Consider the following 13,325-nt stretch of genomic DNA (forward strand, 5'->3'; position numbering starts at 1 on the left):
AGCCTGCTTTGGATTCTGTATCTCCCTCTGTCTCTCTGCCCCTCCCTGGCTTGTGCTCTCTCTCACTCAAAAATAAATAAATAAACAAACATTTTTTAAAAAGAGTTAAAATGGTAAATTTTATGCTATGCATAACATAACATAACATAACATAACATAACATAACATAACATAACATAGGATTGAGATGGCAGGAGCTTAGTGAGCAAGGGGAGAATGGCAGGGAACATGAAGGAAAGGCAACAAGAGCCCCAAGGGCCAGGAAAGGCCTTCAGGTATTACTCTAAGACTGATGAGAAGCCACTGGGAAGTTGGAGCAGAAGTGACACAATCTGATCCACATTCTAAAGGCTTACTCTGGCTGCTGTGTGAAGAGGCTCAAGAGGACAAGAGCAGAACTAGGAAAAAGGCCATAACGCCACTGTAGTCGCCCAGGTTAATTCCTGAGATTATTTCAGATTCTCTCGAGGGCTTGCAAACAGCATGAATTCATGACCTAGTCTTCATTTTGGCAGGCCTTGGGGACTTGCCCCAGTAGACAGTGAGTGAGTGAGTGGGAGATGGGGGGTGTATGCATGAGCACACATAGGCACGTGCACATGAGCACGTAAGCATCAGGGGCTTACTGCTTTGGATTCTAGCAGGGGACTGAATTTCCAGGGCATGATCCTCTTCCCAGGAACGCTTCCACACCAAATCCAGGTCCTTGACTAAAGGCTTTTCTACAAGAAGATTACATCGTGCCCAGCCTATCTCCTCTGAGGCTGGAATGGGAACAAAAATGTCTACCTGGGAATTGCCGAGTCTTTAAATTTCCACCAAAGGCGTTGTTTAGCCCATTTCTGAACCTGTGAGGCTCGATGCACTACGAGGTTGACAGAAGGGGTAAGTTCCATGAATAGAAAGGTAGAGCTGAACTTGCCCCTAATTCTAGTATGGGTAGGCAAACTTTTTCTGTAAAAGGCCAAAAATTTTAGGAGGCCACATGTGGTCTTTGTCAAACATTCCTTTTTGTTCTGATTTTGGTTTGGCTTGGTTAGTTGGTTGTTTTCATTATAAAATATATATAACTTACAGGGCGCCTGGGTGGCTCAGTTGGTTGAGTGACCAACTCCTGATTTTGCCTCAGGTTGTGCTCCCAGGGTCCTGGGATTGAGCCCCAAGTCAGGCTCTGCGCTACATGCTCTCTCTCTTTTGGGCACCTGGGTGGCTCAGTCGGTTGAGCGTCCAACTCTTGATTTCAGCTCAGCTCATGATTTCATAGTTCCTGAGATCCAGCCCCACACTGGGCTCTGTGCTGACAGCGTGGAGCCTGCTTGGGATTCTCTCTCTCCCTGCCCCTTTCTCTCTCTCAAAATAAAAATAAATAAGCTTAAAATAATAATAATAGTTATAGCCATCACAATGGGTGTAAAGTAGTATCTCATTGTGTTTTTGACTTATATTTACCTAATGATTAGTGGTATTGGACATCTTTTTTTTTCGCTTTTAATGTTTATTTATTTTTGAAGGAGAGAGACACAGAGAGTGAGCGAGGGAGGAGCAGAGAGAGGGAGACACAGAATAGGAGCTGTCAGCACACAGCCCAATGTGGGACTCGAACTCACAAACCATGAGATCATGACCTGAGCTAAAGTTGGACGCTCAATCGACTGAGCCATCCAGGTGCCCCTGGACAACTTTTCATGTACTTGTTGGCCATTTATGTATTTCTTTAGAGAAATATCTATTCAAGTCCTTTGCCCATTTTTTAACATGTTTGATTTTTTGCTGTTGAGTTGTTTGTTTTTTTTACAATCCTTTAAATGTGTAAAAACCATTCTTAGCTCATGGCCTATTACAAAATTTGTAGTAGAGGCCATTTGACCCCTGAAGCCAGAGTTTGCCCAGCTCCCTCATTTTACATTTGAGGAAAGTCAGCCCCGAAGAGAGACAGTGACTGCCTCAAGGTTCCTGATTCTCAAGTCAAGTTGTAGTGGTCTCTATAGCCACTACCTCATTCATTCAACAAATATTTATCGAGAGAGCCTCTTCTGTGTCAGTCACAGAAGGGGCTGCTACAGAAGTGAATGAACCAGATCCACTCCTCGGAGCTAGGAGTACAGAGGGGATTAAGGCACCAAACAAATAATCACACAAATAAATATGTAATTACGAACTGAAATAAGTGCTAGAAAGGAGGAAAGCCAACTGTTATGAAAGAGAATAATAGACAAGGCCTCTCTAAGGATATGCCATTTAAGTTGAGTTCTGGAGGATAAATAAAAGTAACCCAGGTTAGGTTACTTTTAAGTAAGTTAGGTTACCTCAGCTAGGTTACTGAGCCACCTGGGTGGCTCAGTCGGTTAAGCGTCCAACTCGATTTAGGCTCAGCTCATGGTCTCGTGTTTCGTGGGTTCAGGCCCTGTGTGGGGCTCTGCATTGATGTGCGGAGACTGCCTGGGATTCTTTCCCTCCCTCTCTCTGCCCTTCCCCTGCTCACACTCTGTCTCTCTCTCTCTCCAAAATAAATAAATAAATAAATAAACAAACAAACAAACATTTAAAAAATCTAAATAAAAAATTTATAATATGCAATCAGGGGAGGGAAAGAGAGAGAGGGAGACACAGAATCTGAAGCAGGCTCCAGGCTCTGAGCTGTCAGCACATAGGCCAACCCGGGGCTCGAACCCACAAACCATGAGATCATGACCTGAGCCAAAGTCGGACATTTAACCCCCCAAAATGTTTTTTAAGTAACCCAGGTTAACAGAAGCGGCAGAGGAGTATTCCTGGCAGAAGGAAATACATGCATGAAGGGTTAAGAAATTATATTGAGTGTATTATTAAAAGTGCAATAGGGCTCTTATCAAGATCATTCCATTTTCTGTGAAAAGAATAGAATGTCAGTGTACAACAGGTCAAAATGCAACAGATTGAAAGTAAAAAGACAAATTGGAAGACTACTATAATTGTTCAGATGGAAGTTGATAGGGCTTGGGCTGGACTGGCAGCAGTGGAAACAAAGATAAGTGAACAGTTTTGAGAATTATTTGGGAGGGTAACTCATTAGCACCCGGTGATGGACTAGATGGCAGAAGTGAGAAGATGAGGTATCAACAACAACTCCAGGGGCACCTGACTGGCTCAGTCAGTGGAGAATGCGACTCTTGACCCCAGGGTCATGAGTTTGAGCCCCACGTTGGGCAAAGAATGACTCCAGGTTCCTAGTTCAAGTGGATGGATGGTAGTGCCATTTACCATGAGAGAGAAGTGCAAGGAAGGAGAAGGTTTGGAGACAGAAGGTCCAGAATTCAATTTTAGATGTAGTAAGATTTAGACCCCCGTGAAGCATCCAAATGGAGAACTCAAACCAGCAGATGGATATACAGATATACACAGAAAAGTGGTCTGAAGGAAAGTTAAAATTGGTGTTGGTATGAGCTGAGCTGTATGGTGCTGGACAAGGGCCAAAGTGACACAGTGGAAGGAACATGACCTGGTCCAGGCATCAGGGAATCTAGGTTCCAGTTCCAATTCTGTCACTAACCACCCTCTCTGAGCTTCAGTTTCACCATCATTAATACAAGGAGATTGGCCTAGATCATGGCTTCTTTAGTCTTTTTTGGGGTAAGAATTAACTCCTCTCCTCAAAAATGAATACACAATATTATACATGATTTCAGGGTTTACTCCATTCATGTCACCTTTCTACGGACACCAAAGGAACAACTCCTAGACTATATGACCAGACAACCAAAGTTTAGAAGGCCTTTTTTTCTACATGCTTTATATATATATAAATAAATAAATATATATATATAAAGGTCCTCCAGGCACTGTTAGAAAATATGACAGGCACTGAACCAAGGAAAGAGGAAACATCAGGGCCTAGGTCTCCCTGGCTCTCTACCAAAAAGTATCCATCACCATGAAACTAGACAGTGTCTCCAAAGTTTCAAGTCTACTTTTCACAGTTTATCTAATTTTACTCTTTCTTCTTGGCCTATGCTCCAGACAAAGTGGACTCCCCTTTCTTGGAGTATCCTTCCTTCCTCTCCACATAGCCAAACTCTGCCTGTTCTTCAAGGCTTCAAACGACTTATCTATTTTCCCCACCCCTTCTCCCAAACTAGAAACCACCTCAGCATACTATGAAAATCCACAGTACTTTGTCTGTATCCCTCTTAAGGAATTTACCATGTTCTTCCTTATATTATAGTTGTGCCTCCCCCTATTAAAAGATAGGAACAGCACCTTTTATCCTGTATAAAGAGCCTTCTCACATATCCCTTATCTCATCTGAGTGAAAAATGGATCCTATCCATACTGACCCAATCAGACATTGGTCTCTTGCTAGACAATAGCCTCACCTGACCCCTTTAATGGCATCTCATCCATCCACGTCCAGCTCTGAGCAATACACACATCAGCAGCTACCCAAATGCCTTCCTCAGAAGTTCCCAACTTCAGGGTTCCAACATATTGGCTGGGTTTGGTGTGAAATGTCCAAAGTAATTTCTCACTATTAATGAAGTACCAATTAAATAATTTACAAATGTAGAGCACTCAGAATAGAGTCCAGCCCACAGTAAGCACTATATAGGTGTTGGGCATTATTAACACTGAAATTTTAGGATTTATGAGATGGGTGTAGCGGATGCTTTTGGTGCTCTGTACACACCCACGGCCCACTTCTGATTTCAGTGGCAGCTGCGGGAGACAGTGATGTGCAGGCTGATAGCATCTCTCTTCCAGAACCCTGTGGGTCTCCTTGCTTTTCTGCCCCAGAGCCTCCTCTTCTCACAAGCTCACTCAAGCCATGAGCTAGACAGCCAGGAACTACAGGGACATTCGCGGGCATTAACTTTCATCTGATGAATTATCTGCTTCCCCTTCCTACATTGTTACAACCTCTACCATTATCCAGGGGAAGATAACAAAACTCCTAATTATAGCTTGATCGGTTAGTATCTCACTCCCTGGCACCTTTATCAACCCTTTCCCGTGGAACTTAATTTAAGGCCATCTGCCTTTACTCTTCTGATCTTCCGTCTCTGAGCCCATTAGCACGTTTTCAGAGGGCAACAATGGGCTGGGGTGGAAAAAAGAAATGACAAAGTCATAGGTCACACTGCCAAGAAAGATGAAAAGGGAGTGGAGAAACCTTGAGACTCGGCCTTTTTTCCCGCCCTAGGCTCTAAGCGGAGTTAAATCGGCCTTCATAGGTGACTATGTAGTAGTACCTCAAGCCACCGACACGGCAGAAGCGGAGTCAGGGGCTGACACTGCGCAGGCGCAGGGAGGGGGCTAGTGTTTCCTCTCATTAAGTTCACTCAACTACTTCTCTTCTACACAAGGGCCATAGGGAGAGTACAGTACCCTGCGCAAGCAGCCTTCTTTCTGTGCACCCCAATTCCTCGTGAGGCCCTCAGACCGGCCAGGAAACGTCTGGGAAACCACCTTCTAAGGCCGTCGGGCCGCCCCTCACTCCGCGCCCAGGGCCCGGCCGAACCTGGAAAGCGGGTGCCAGCTGCTGGCGAGGCGCCAAGACAGGAAGGGCCGCCAGGCCTGGTCGGATTCGGCCCTTCTCACCACCGTTCTCACCTCTTTGTCCGCTGCTTTCTCCTCGATACCTAGTAGGGCGTACAGGTCCATCTGTAAGAGCTCCTTGGTCACCGCCATGGTTCCAATCTTGACTGGATTCGTACTACAACTCCCAAGAGTCTAAGCGTGCGTAGGGATTCTCAGGGACTGTCGTCGCCAGCGAGCTGAATGGCGCTTAGCCCCTTGGGAAATGTCGTGTTCTGGATCAGGCTTGACTGTCTGTGAGGGAAGCGAGCAAGTGAATGAACTACGCCTCCCAGCAGCCCCCGCGCCTTCCGCTACCGCTCCCCGGTTGATGTAGGCGATCGCGATTCTCCCGCCGGAGGCCTCAGCTAGCCAGCGCGGGAGGGTGTAGGGGTGGGGGCGGGGGCGGGCCTTAGTGAAGGTCCGAGGGTGTCCGGGACCCGGCAAGCGTGATCTCAGCTCTGTGGACCTTGCGGCGCTGCGCCGGCCACCAGAATGGAGAGTAGGTGCTACGGCTGCGCTGTCAAGTTTACCCTCTTCAAAAAGGAGGCGAGTCTTCTCCCCGCGGGCTAGAAGGTCAGGGAGGACGCGGAGTAGAGGAAAAGCCCCGGACTTGAAGTCCGTAGACTTGGTTTTACGGCCCCTTTCCAGCTGTGTTGGTTTTGTTGAAATCACTGAACTTCAGTTTCCATTTCTGTGAAATGGGGCTAACTCTCCCTCGCTTTCGGGGTTAGCATGAGGGTCCAGAGAGGTGCTGGAGGTGAAAGTGCCCTGTAACTATACAGCACGCTCCTGTCTTTTCTAGAAAGGTAGGCTTTTCTGTCCACTAAGTGAATGATACAGCTGGTTCCTTCCCTCCACTTTGCTCCTCCGCAGCCCAGTCTTGGTTAATGCCCTGTGACCACTCTCCATCACACCATGTCCTTTGCTCTGAAACCTTCACCATCATGCAGCCTGCCCTTCCCAGGTTTCTTGAGTTAGATTACCTCCCTTCCTCCTGCTCCCAAGGCACCATGGCAAAGTCTTTTGTCCTCTGCACAAGGCCCCACATTCTTCTGGTAAACTGTAGGCTTCCTCTGATCAGTTGTGACCAGGAGATAGGAACCAGATTGGATAAATGAATAGCTATGGAGGCAGATCCGTGTAGCACTTAGAAACCTGGGTTTTGGAACCCGGGTGCTCAGGGTTCAAATTTGACCTCTGCAGTCTTATTCATGGAATCACCTTGGTTTGGGCAAGTCATGTAACCTCTCTGACCCCATCTAAAATAGGAATAATAATTGTGGTCATCAGGATTAAGTAGAGTAGTGTGTATAAATTGTGAGGATTAAATCACATGACGAATGTTAAGTGCTGAGCTTAGTGCCTGGCACACAGTAAGTGCTTAATAAATGGAGGCTATTGTTATCCCTGAAGCCAAACCACCCTCCATTTCTACTAGAGCACAGAAGACAGGGGCTCTGCACTCTCTCTGGTTCTCCTTTGTTGAAGAGCCCATGACCTGCAGCATGAGGTTTTGCCTATTTGTTTTCTACACCCCAGTGCCATTGAATTGAAGTCAGGATAGAATGCATGGGAATTTTACGTAAAGCTCTACTTGATTTGAATAAAAGACTGGAGACTGAGGAATCGCTTTACCCTCCACCCCTCTCTCTCCCCAGGCCCTAGGGGCCCCATTTCTCATCCTCCTCCCTGCAGCTGGTCAAAACTTCAGTGTCTTCTCTGTGTGTGTGCTTGGAGAGTCCCAGGGAGGAGACTGCAGGGGCGGGTGAGAGATGGATCCCCCTACTTCATGTTTCTTGTAGTACGGCTGTAAGAATTGTGGCCGGGCCTTCTGTTCCGGCTGCCTTAGCTTCAGTGCCGTGGTACCCCGGACTGGGAATACCCAACAGAAGGTCTGCAAGGAGTGCCACGAAGTCCTGACCAGGTGAGAAGCTGACATGGGCAAGGGTTTAGCCAAGCATGGTACCAGGTAGCTGGCCAGCCCACACAGCTTTGTGCTCTGTGGCTAGAGGTCAGGTCAGGAAGTGTTTGGGGGAGAGGTACTGACTGGCAGATAAGGGGACTTCTGATACCAGATTTCTTCTCTATAGAGGACCGTCTCCTGTCAATGCCTCCAAGTGGTCACCACCTCAGAACTATAAGAAGTAAGTGCTAAAGGGACAGAGACAAATAGGGGTGGGGAAAAGACAAAGGAGTCTTTGAGTAGGACTCTCTTCCCAGCCTCTAGATCAAATGAGCACAGGGTCAGGAGAATATCATCTCTCAGCCTCCTGACTGCCCTCTTGGGCTCACAAAGCAGCTCATCAGCCTCTCCCCAGAAACGGTTCTTGGTAGATCTTGCCCTCTAAGCCAGACCCTCTGTTTGGTCAGCTGGATTGGCCTACAGAGGGATATGAATGAGAACCACAGACTATTGTCTATTGGAGGCCTCCCTGGATGCCTAGAAATGATTTGAATGGGAAATGGTGTGTAGGTGCCTTCACCCCTCCCTTCTACATTCTTCAAGAACCTTATCTCATACCTTGCCAGGCGTGTGGCAGCCTTGGAAGCCAAGCAGAAGCCCAGCACTCCCCAGAGCCGGGGACTGACCCAACAAGACCAAGTCATTGCTGAGCGCCTAGCACGGCTCCGCCAGCAGAACAAGCCCAGTGAGTGGGGGCACACAGGGTGATCTAAAACATACCATCCAGACTTCCTGGGACTAGGATGCCTCTGGATCTTACAAGGCTTTCCCATACCAATTTCAGAGTCAGTGGCCTCACAAGCAGAGATAGAAGCCAGGCTAGCTGCACTGAGGAAGGAAACACAGGGTTCCATCCCTTCCGCCCAAGAGATGGAGGCACGGCTTGCTGCACTGCAGGGCAGAGTTCCGCCGTCTCAGACCTCCCAGGTGGTGAGTGCTCAGGGGTCAGGGGTCCTAGGACAAGGACCTAGATACATGTATGCCTATGTACTTTGCAGGAGTTGGCAAAACCTCCCACCCTCACCTCTTGATTCTCAGGCCTGCTGCCAGGCCAAGGATCCAGGGACAAGCAGCAGGATGGGGTGGGGCAGGAAAGAGTGGCCAGATCTACTCAATTATGTGAGCCCTGGATTAGTCAGTCCCCTTTCTAAGAGCTTTGGAAACTCTTCAGCATCCACCCGTAATCTAGACTGCGTTGAGCCTTACGGTGTTGCTTCCCCTCTACCCTACTCCTCACTGAAGTTCCTTCCTGTGAACAGGCACATCAGCCACCAGACACAAGGACCCAGGCCCAGCAGGCGCAGGATCTGCTGACACAGCTGGCAGCAGAGGTGGCTATTGATGAGAGCTGGGAACGAGGAGACCCAGGTAACTTCTCCACCTGGATCCCCCAGGGACCTGCCCCCCCCCCTGCCCCCGGCTCTTTCCCCAAGTAGGAAGGTCTCTGCTGCCCACCCTCTGGGATGCAAATATGAATCAGAGAACAATCAACTTTATAAGCTTTAGATGGGTTTACCCCAAAAGGAGCCAGTGTATTACTAGTGGATAAGTGTGTAGGCTTTAGAATCAGACAGCAATTTCTAATTTTTTTTTTTTTAATTTGAGAGAGAGAGAGAGCACGTGAGTTGGGGAGAGCAGCTGAGGGGGAGGGAGAGAGAGTGAGAGTGAGAGAGAGAGAGAGAGAGAGAGAGAGAGAGAATCTTAAGCAGGCTCCACACTCAGCCTGGAGCCCAACACAGGGCTCAATCCCATTACCCTGGGATTATGATCTGAATAGAAATCAAGAGTTGGATGTTCAATGGACTGAGCCACCCAGGTGCTCCCAGACAGCAATTTCTTATTCTACCACTTAAACTAGCTATGTGCCCCTGGGAAAGTTACTTAACCTAAGTCTCACTTTCCTCATCTGTAAAATGGAGGTATGATAGAACCCACCTCACGGGGAAGTTACGAGAAGTAAATGAGATTAATAAACGCTTAAGACCCTGCCGGGTTCATAGTAAGTGTTCAGTGAATGTTCATTGCAATGATGATGAAGATGATAAGGATGAGGAAGTGGCTGTTTAGATTTAATTAAAATGAAATTTAAAATTCAGTTCCTCAGTGGTACCAGTCACATTTCAAGTGCTATTAAACTATAGTCTTACACAAATACAGACCATGATATGGAGCGCTTCCATTATCATAAAAAATTCTATTGGACAGTGCTGTTCAAGTGCTTCAGAGCAATGGTTCTCAATTGGGGATGATTTTTCCATCCGGGGCCCATATGGCAACGTCTGGAGACCCTCAGACTCAGATTCTCACAACTTAGAAGGTACCACTGGCATCTAGTGAGCAGAGGCTAGGGATGCTGCTAAACATCATACAGTGCACAGGGCAGCCCCTACCACAAAGAATTATCCTGTCCAAAATATCAAAAGAACCAAGACTGAGAAGCCCTGCTTCAGAGACATAATCTCATTGAATACCCTCCGTAATCTTATACATACTATTATTGTCCATATTTTATAAATGAGGAAACTGAGGCCTGGTGAGCTTAAGGAAATTGACCAAGGTCATACGTATTAAGTGACAGAGCTGGGACTTGAACCCAAAGCTGTCTCATTTTGAACCTCTTGGTCTGAAATGTTTATCTAAAGGGGACCATGTCAGAGCCACAGCCACTCTGGTAGAATTCTTCCTGCCTAGTGCCTTACAAGATCTCAGCTTCTCTCGTGTCCTCTCTGTGCTGCTCCCTGGAAGTATTAATTCCAGCCTGTAAAGCAGAGAGACTGGTTGAGGCTTAGCTTCCCTATACCCTCACCTTTTGGGGCAGTGATGCTCATACCATGGGACACCTACCCTAAGGGCAACATGTAAAAATATCAGGAGTGGGGATAGATGTAGTTGAAAAAAGCATGTCTAAGATTACTAGTATTTTACATTTGGAAAAATGTAGGAAAGACTCATTTTATTTGTAATATAAACCACAGGAGCTAATGCTGAACAAAAAGCTGATAATTTGTGTTTTTTAAAGAAAGTTGAGAAATAGGCACAGAGATCTTGGAATGTCTCTGCCTCCCTAACTGCATCACTCCTTCCAGCTGCCCCTATCCAGAATGACCTCAACCAAGGTGGCCCAGGGGGCCAGAGCACTAATTCCAAGGAACAGGCCACCTGGTCCCTGGAAGAGGAGAAGAGCAGGCTGCTGGCTGAGGCAGCAGTCGAGCTGCGGGAGGAGAACACGAGGCAGGAGAGGATCCTGGCCCTCGCCAAGCGCCTAGCCATGCTGCGGGGACAGGACCCCAATAAAGGTAGAGGCTGGGAAACAGCAGCTCACTTCTGTCCATTGGGAAGGCCCTCCACTCCCAACCCCAGGCCAAGCTCTACAAAACGGCTGTATTCCCTGGCACACTGAGTCAGGTGCTGGGATTGCTATGTCCAGAGGTCTATTGAGCTCTGCCCAGAGCCATGAGGAAGGTACTGGGCCAAAGGAATAGATAGGGAATAAGTAGCAGCCATCAGGGGCCCAGGGACCCTCAGTCCCTTCAGGGACTGCAAATCCTTCTGTTCCTGTCCCCCAGGGTTGGGGAGGGAGGGGCAGGATCTGATGTGATTGTTGACAACAGAGGCTGCCTAGCTCTGGAAGAAGTGCCCGTGGAAAGCAAACCAGCTCCTGCGGGCAAAATTACAGCTACTCAAGAGAACTCTCTCAACCTCACTCCTCCTCCTCTGCTCCTGTCATTCCCTTTCAAGTGACCCTCCAGGACTATCACCTCCCAGACAGTGATGATGATGAGGATGAGGAGACAGCCATCCAGAGAGTCCTGCAGCAGGTGGGCCCTGCCTTACCCACCTGACCACCACCTGTCCTGTCTCTGCCTCACTGCCCCACCACCCACTTGGCCCAGTTCACCCTGCCTCTACTCTCTCACTGAATGGCCACTCTGCAGCTCCTGTTCTACCTGGCATTCCACTGTCCCTATGACCCAGACCTGCCTACTGGCCCCTTGAGATGGGGTATCAGCAGCCATAGGCAATAGATCATGGGAGATGGGTTGAGAAGCTAAGGCCACAGAACACAGAAATACTCGTGGGGCAGGGGGGCAGAGTCTAGGCCTGGAACAGGAAGCTGAACGTCTTCGCCCTGTCCACAGCTCACTGAAGAAGCTGCCTTGGATGAGGCAAGTGGCTTGAACATCCCCGTGGAGCCAGCTCTCAGAGCCCAGGCCCAGTCCTATAGGGCAGAGTCCCAGGTGAGAAAAACCCCAGGCCACTGCCACACCTTCCTCCCTTCCCTGGCCAACTGCTCCTGCGGCAGTGTTCCTACACACCTCCCTTCCCCCACTCCTCTCTGCTCCTAGAAGGCGCAGGCCAAGGCCCCCAGGCAGGAGGCAGAGGAAGAGGAGCTCCCCTGGTGCTGCATCTGCAATGAGGATGCCACCCTGCGCTGCGCCGGCTGCGATGGAGACCTCTACTGTGCCCGCTGCTTCCGGTGAGTGCAGATAGAATGTTCTGTGTGGCTGGGAGAAATTGCGGGTCCTCTCTGATCCCTGACTTGTCTCTCTTTGCTCCACAGGGAAGGCCACGATGCCTTTGAACTTAAAGAGCACCAGACGTCTGCCTACTGCCCCCGGCACATAGGCTGAGAACACTGAGGAAACCAGGGAGGCAATCCCATGGGCAGTCGTGCAGGCTGGTGCACAAGTCAGGCTAGATTGCTCATGGACATGCCCCTTCCTGAGCCTCAGTGTCCCTGGAAGGAGGAAAGATTCTCCATTCAGGATGATAACTGGGGGAGCCAGAGGAAAGGCAGAAGTCAGAGCCCTCCAACAGCCAAGCGTGGACTGGGAGTAAGACACGGTGGGGAAAAGACAAGACTGAACCTAAGGGTGATGAGCCTTGGAACTTGCTCAAGGGCCCAGGGCCCTCCCCTGGCACTTAATGGATCTAATAAAGAATGCTGATTCCTTGAGCCCAGCATGTCTTACCTCTAGAACCCTGTGGGCTCTGAGCCTGGGCCCCTGGAGAGGTGGCAAGAGCAGGACCTCCACTAGAAGTCCAGTCCTGTGGAGTGAGGAAAAAAGTCGGGCTATCCTACAGGCTTCTCCAAGGAGGAACAGTCCCATCCACCCTGGAACCTCATATGCAGTAGGCATGGATATTCATTCAACTGATCTGAACTATGTGTCCTGCTCTGGGCAACCCATTGTAGCCTGCAGGCCCCACCATCTTAGATTCCTCAGCCTCCCTAGCACTCAGACAGTGCTTGCACAAACAGTGGATGCATGCCCTGCTTCCTGTCTTACTCCCAAAGGATGCCACCTCTCCAGGCTCCTGTCCCAACCTGCCTGCCATTCAGACCTAGTGTCTGTTTCCAGCCACACCTTCCTGAGCTGACTCCCGGAGTCTCCACCTGTACCCTTTACACACCTCTACTTAGCTCCTGCCTTTTCTCTTTCTGCTGCTGGCCGGAGCCAGCTCATGTTAGTTCTCAGCCTGATGCCTCCTGAATCCTTTAGGGAGAGAGGAGGGTTAGCTATCCCTGGTTTCCGCAGACCCAACTAGGTTTTCCCTATTACCTCCTCTATGGGATTCAGAACTAGTCGTTGCCACTTGGGCTCCTGTTGGTGATGCAGGATGCTGTGTGTCCTAGTCTGGTGCCCTCTGCTTGGCCTCTGGGCCTTGCTATATCATGAGCTCTAAAGTAGAACTGTGACCTTCACCTTTGAATTCTCAAGGCCTATCTAGATGGATGGATGGATGGATGGATGGATAGATGGATGGGTGAATGAAGTATGGATCTGGTGACTCAGGATGCTAGCCT

At 48.9% G+C, this 13,325-nt stretch overlaps 2 protein-coding genes across 6 annotated transcripts in view; one reads left to right on the forward strand and one right to left on the reverse strand.

Annotated features, from left to right (window-relative positions):
• Window positions 1-5,985, reverse strand: part of DNAJC17 (DnaJ heat shock protein family (Hsp40) member C17) — a 42,448-nt gene extending 36,463 nt beyond the window's left edge. The window contains exon 1 of one of the 5 annotated variants that reach the window (XM_049613371.1): window positions 5,587-5,977. In XM_049613371.1, the coding sequence (XP_049469328.1) occupies window positions 5,587-5,664 (78 nt within the window). In that variant the 5' untranslated portion in view covers window positions 5,665-5,977. Of the gene's footprint in view, window positions 1-5,586 lie in introns of all 5 variants that reach the window. The other 4 variants (XM_049613373.1, XM_049613370.1, XM_049613369.1 and 1 more) reach the window with 4 other exon arrangements.
• Window positions 5,986-6,030: 45 nt separating this feature from the next.
• ZFYVE19 (zinc finger FYVE-type containing 19) lies at window positions 6,031-12,473 on the forward strand. The gene is made up of 11 exons (XM_049613379.1): window positions 6,031-6,099; window positions 7,356-7,477; window positions 7,644-7,697; window positions 8,083-8,201; window positions 8,301-8,446; window positions 8,776-8,884; window positions 10,603-10,812; window positions 11,255-11,334; window positions 11,656-11,754; window positions 11,863-11,993; window positions 12,078-12,473. The coding sequence occupies exons 1-11, from the start codon at window positions 6,046-6,048 to the stop codon at window positions 12,145-12,147; spliced, it is 1,194 nt and encodes a 397-aa protein (XP_049469336.1). The 5' UTR covers window positions 6,031-6,045; the 3' UTR covers window positions 12,148-12,473.
• The last annotated feature ends 852 nt before the right edge of the window (window positions 12,474-13,325 follow it).

The sequence above is a fragment of the Panthera uncia genome (assembly GCF_023721935.1).
Source record: "Panthera uncia isolate 11264 chromosome B3 unlocalized genomic scaffold, Puncia_PCG_1.0 HiC_scaffold_1, whole genome shotgun sequence".
Taxonomy (NCBI): domain Eukaryota; kingdom Metazoa; phylum Chordata; class Mammalia; order Carnivora; family Felidae; genus Panthera; species Panthera uncia.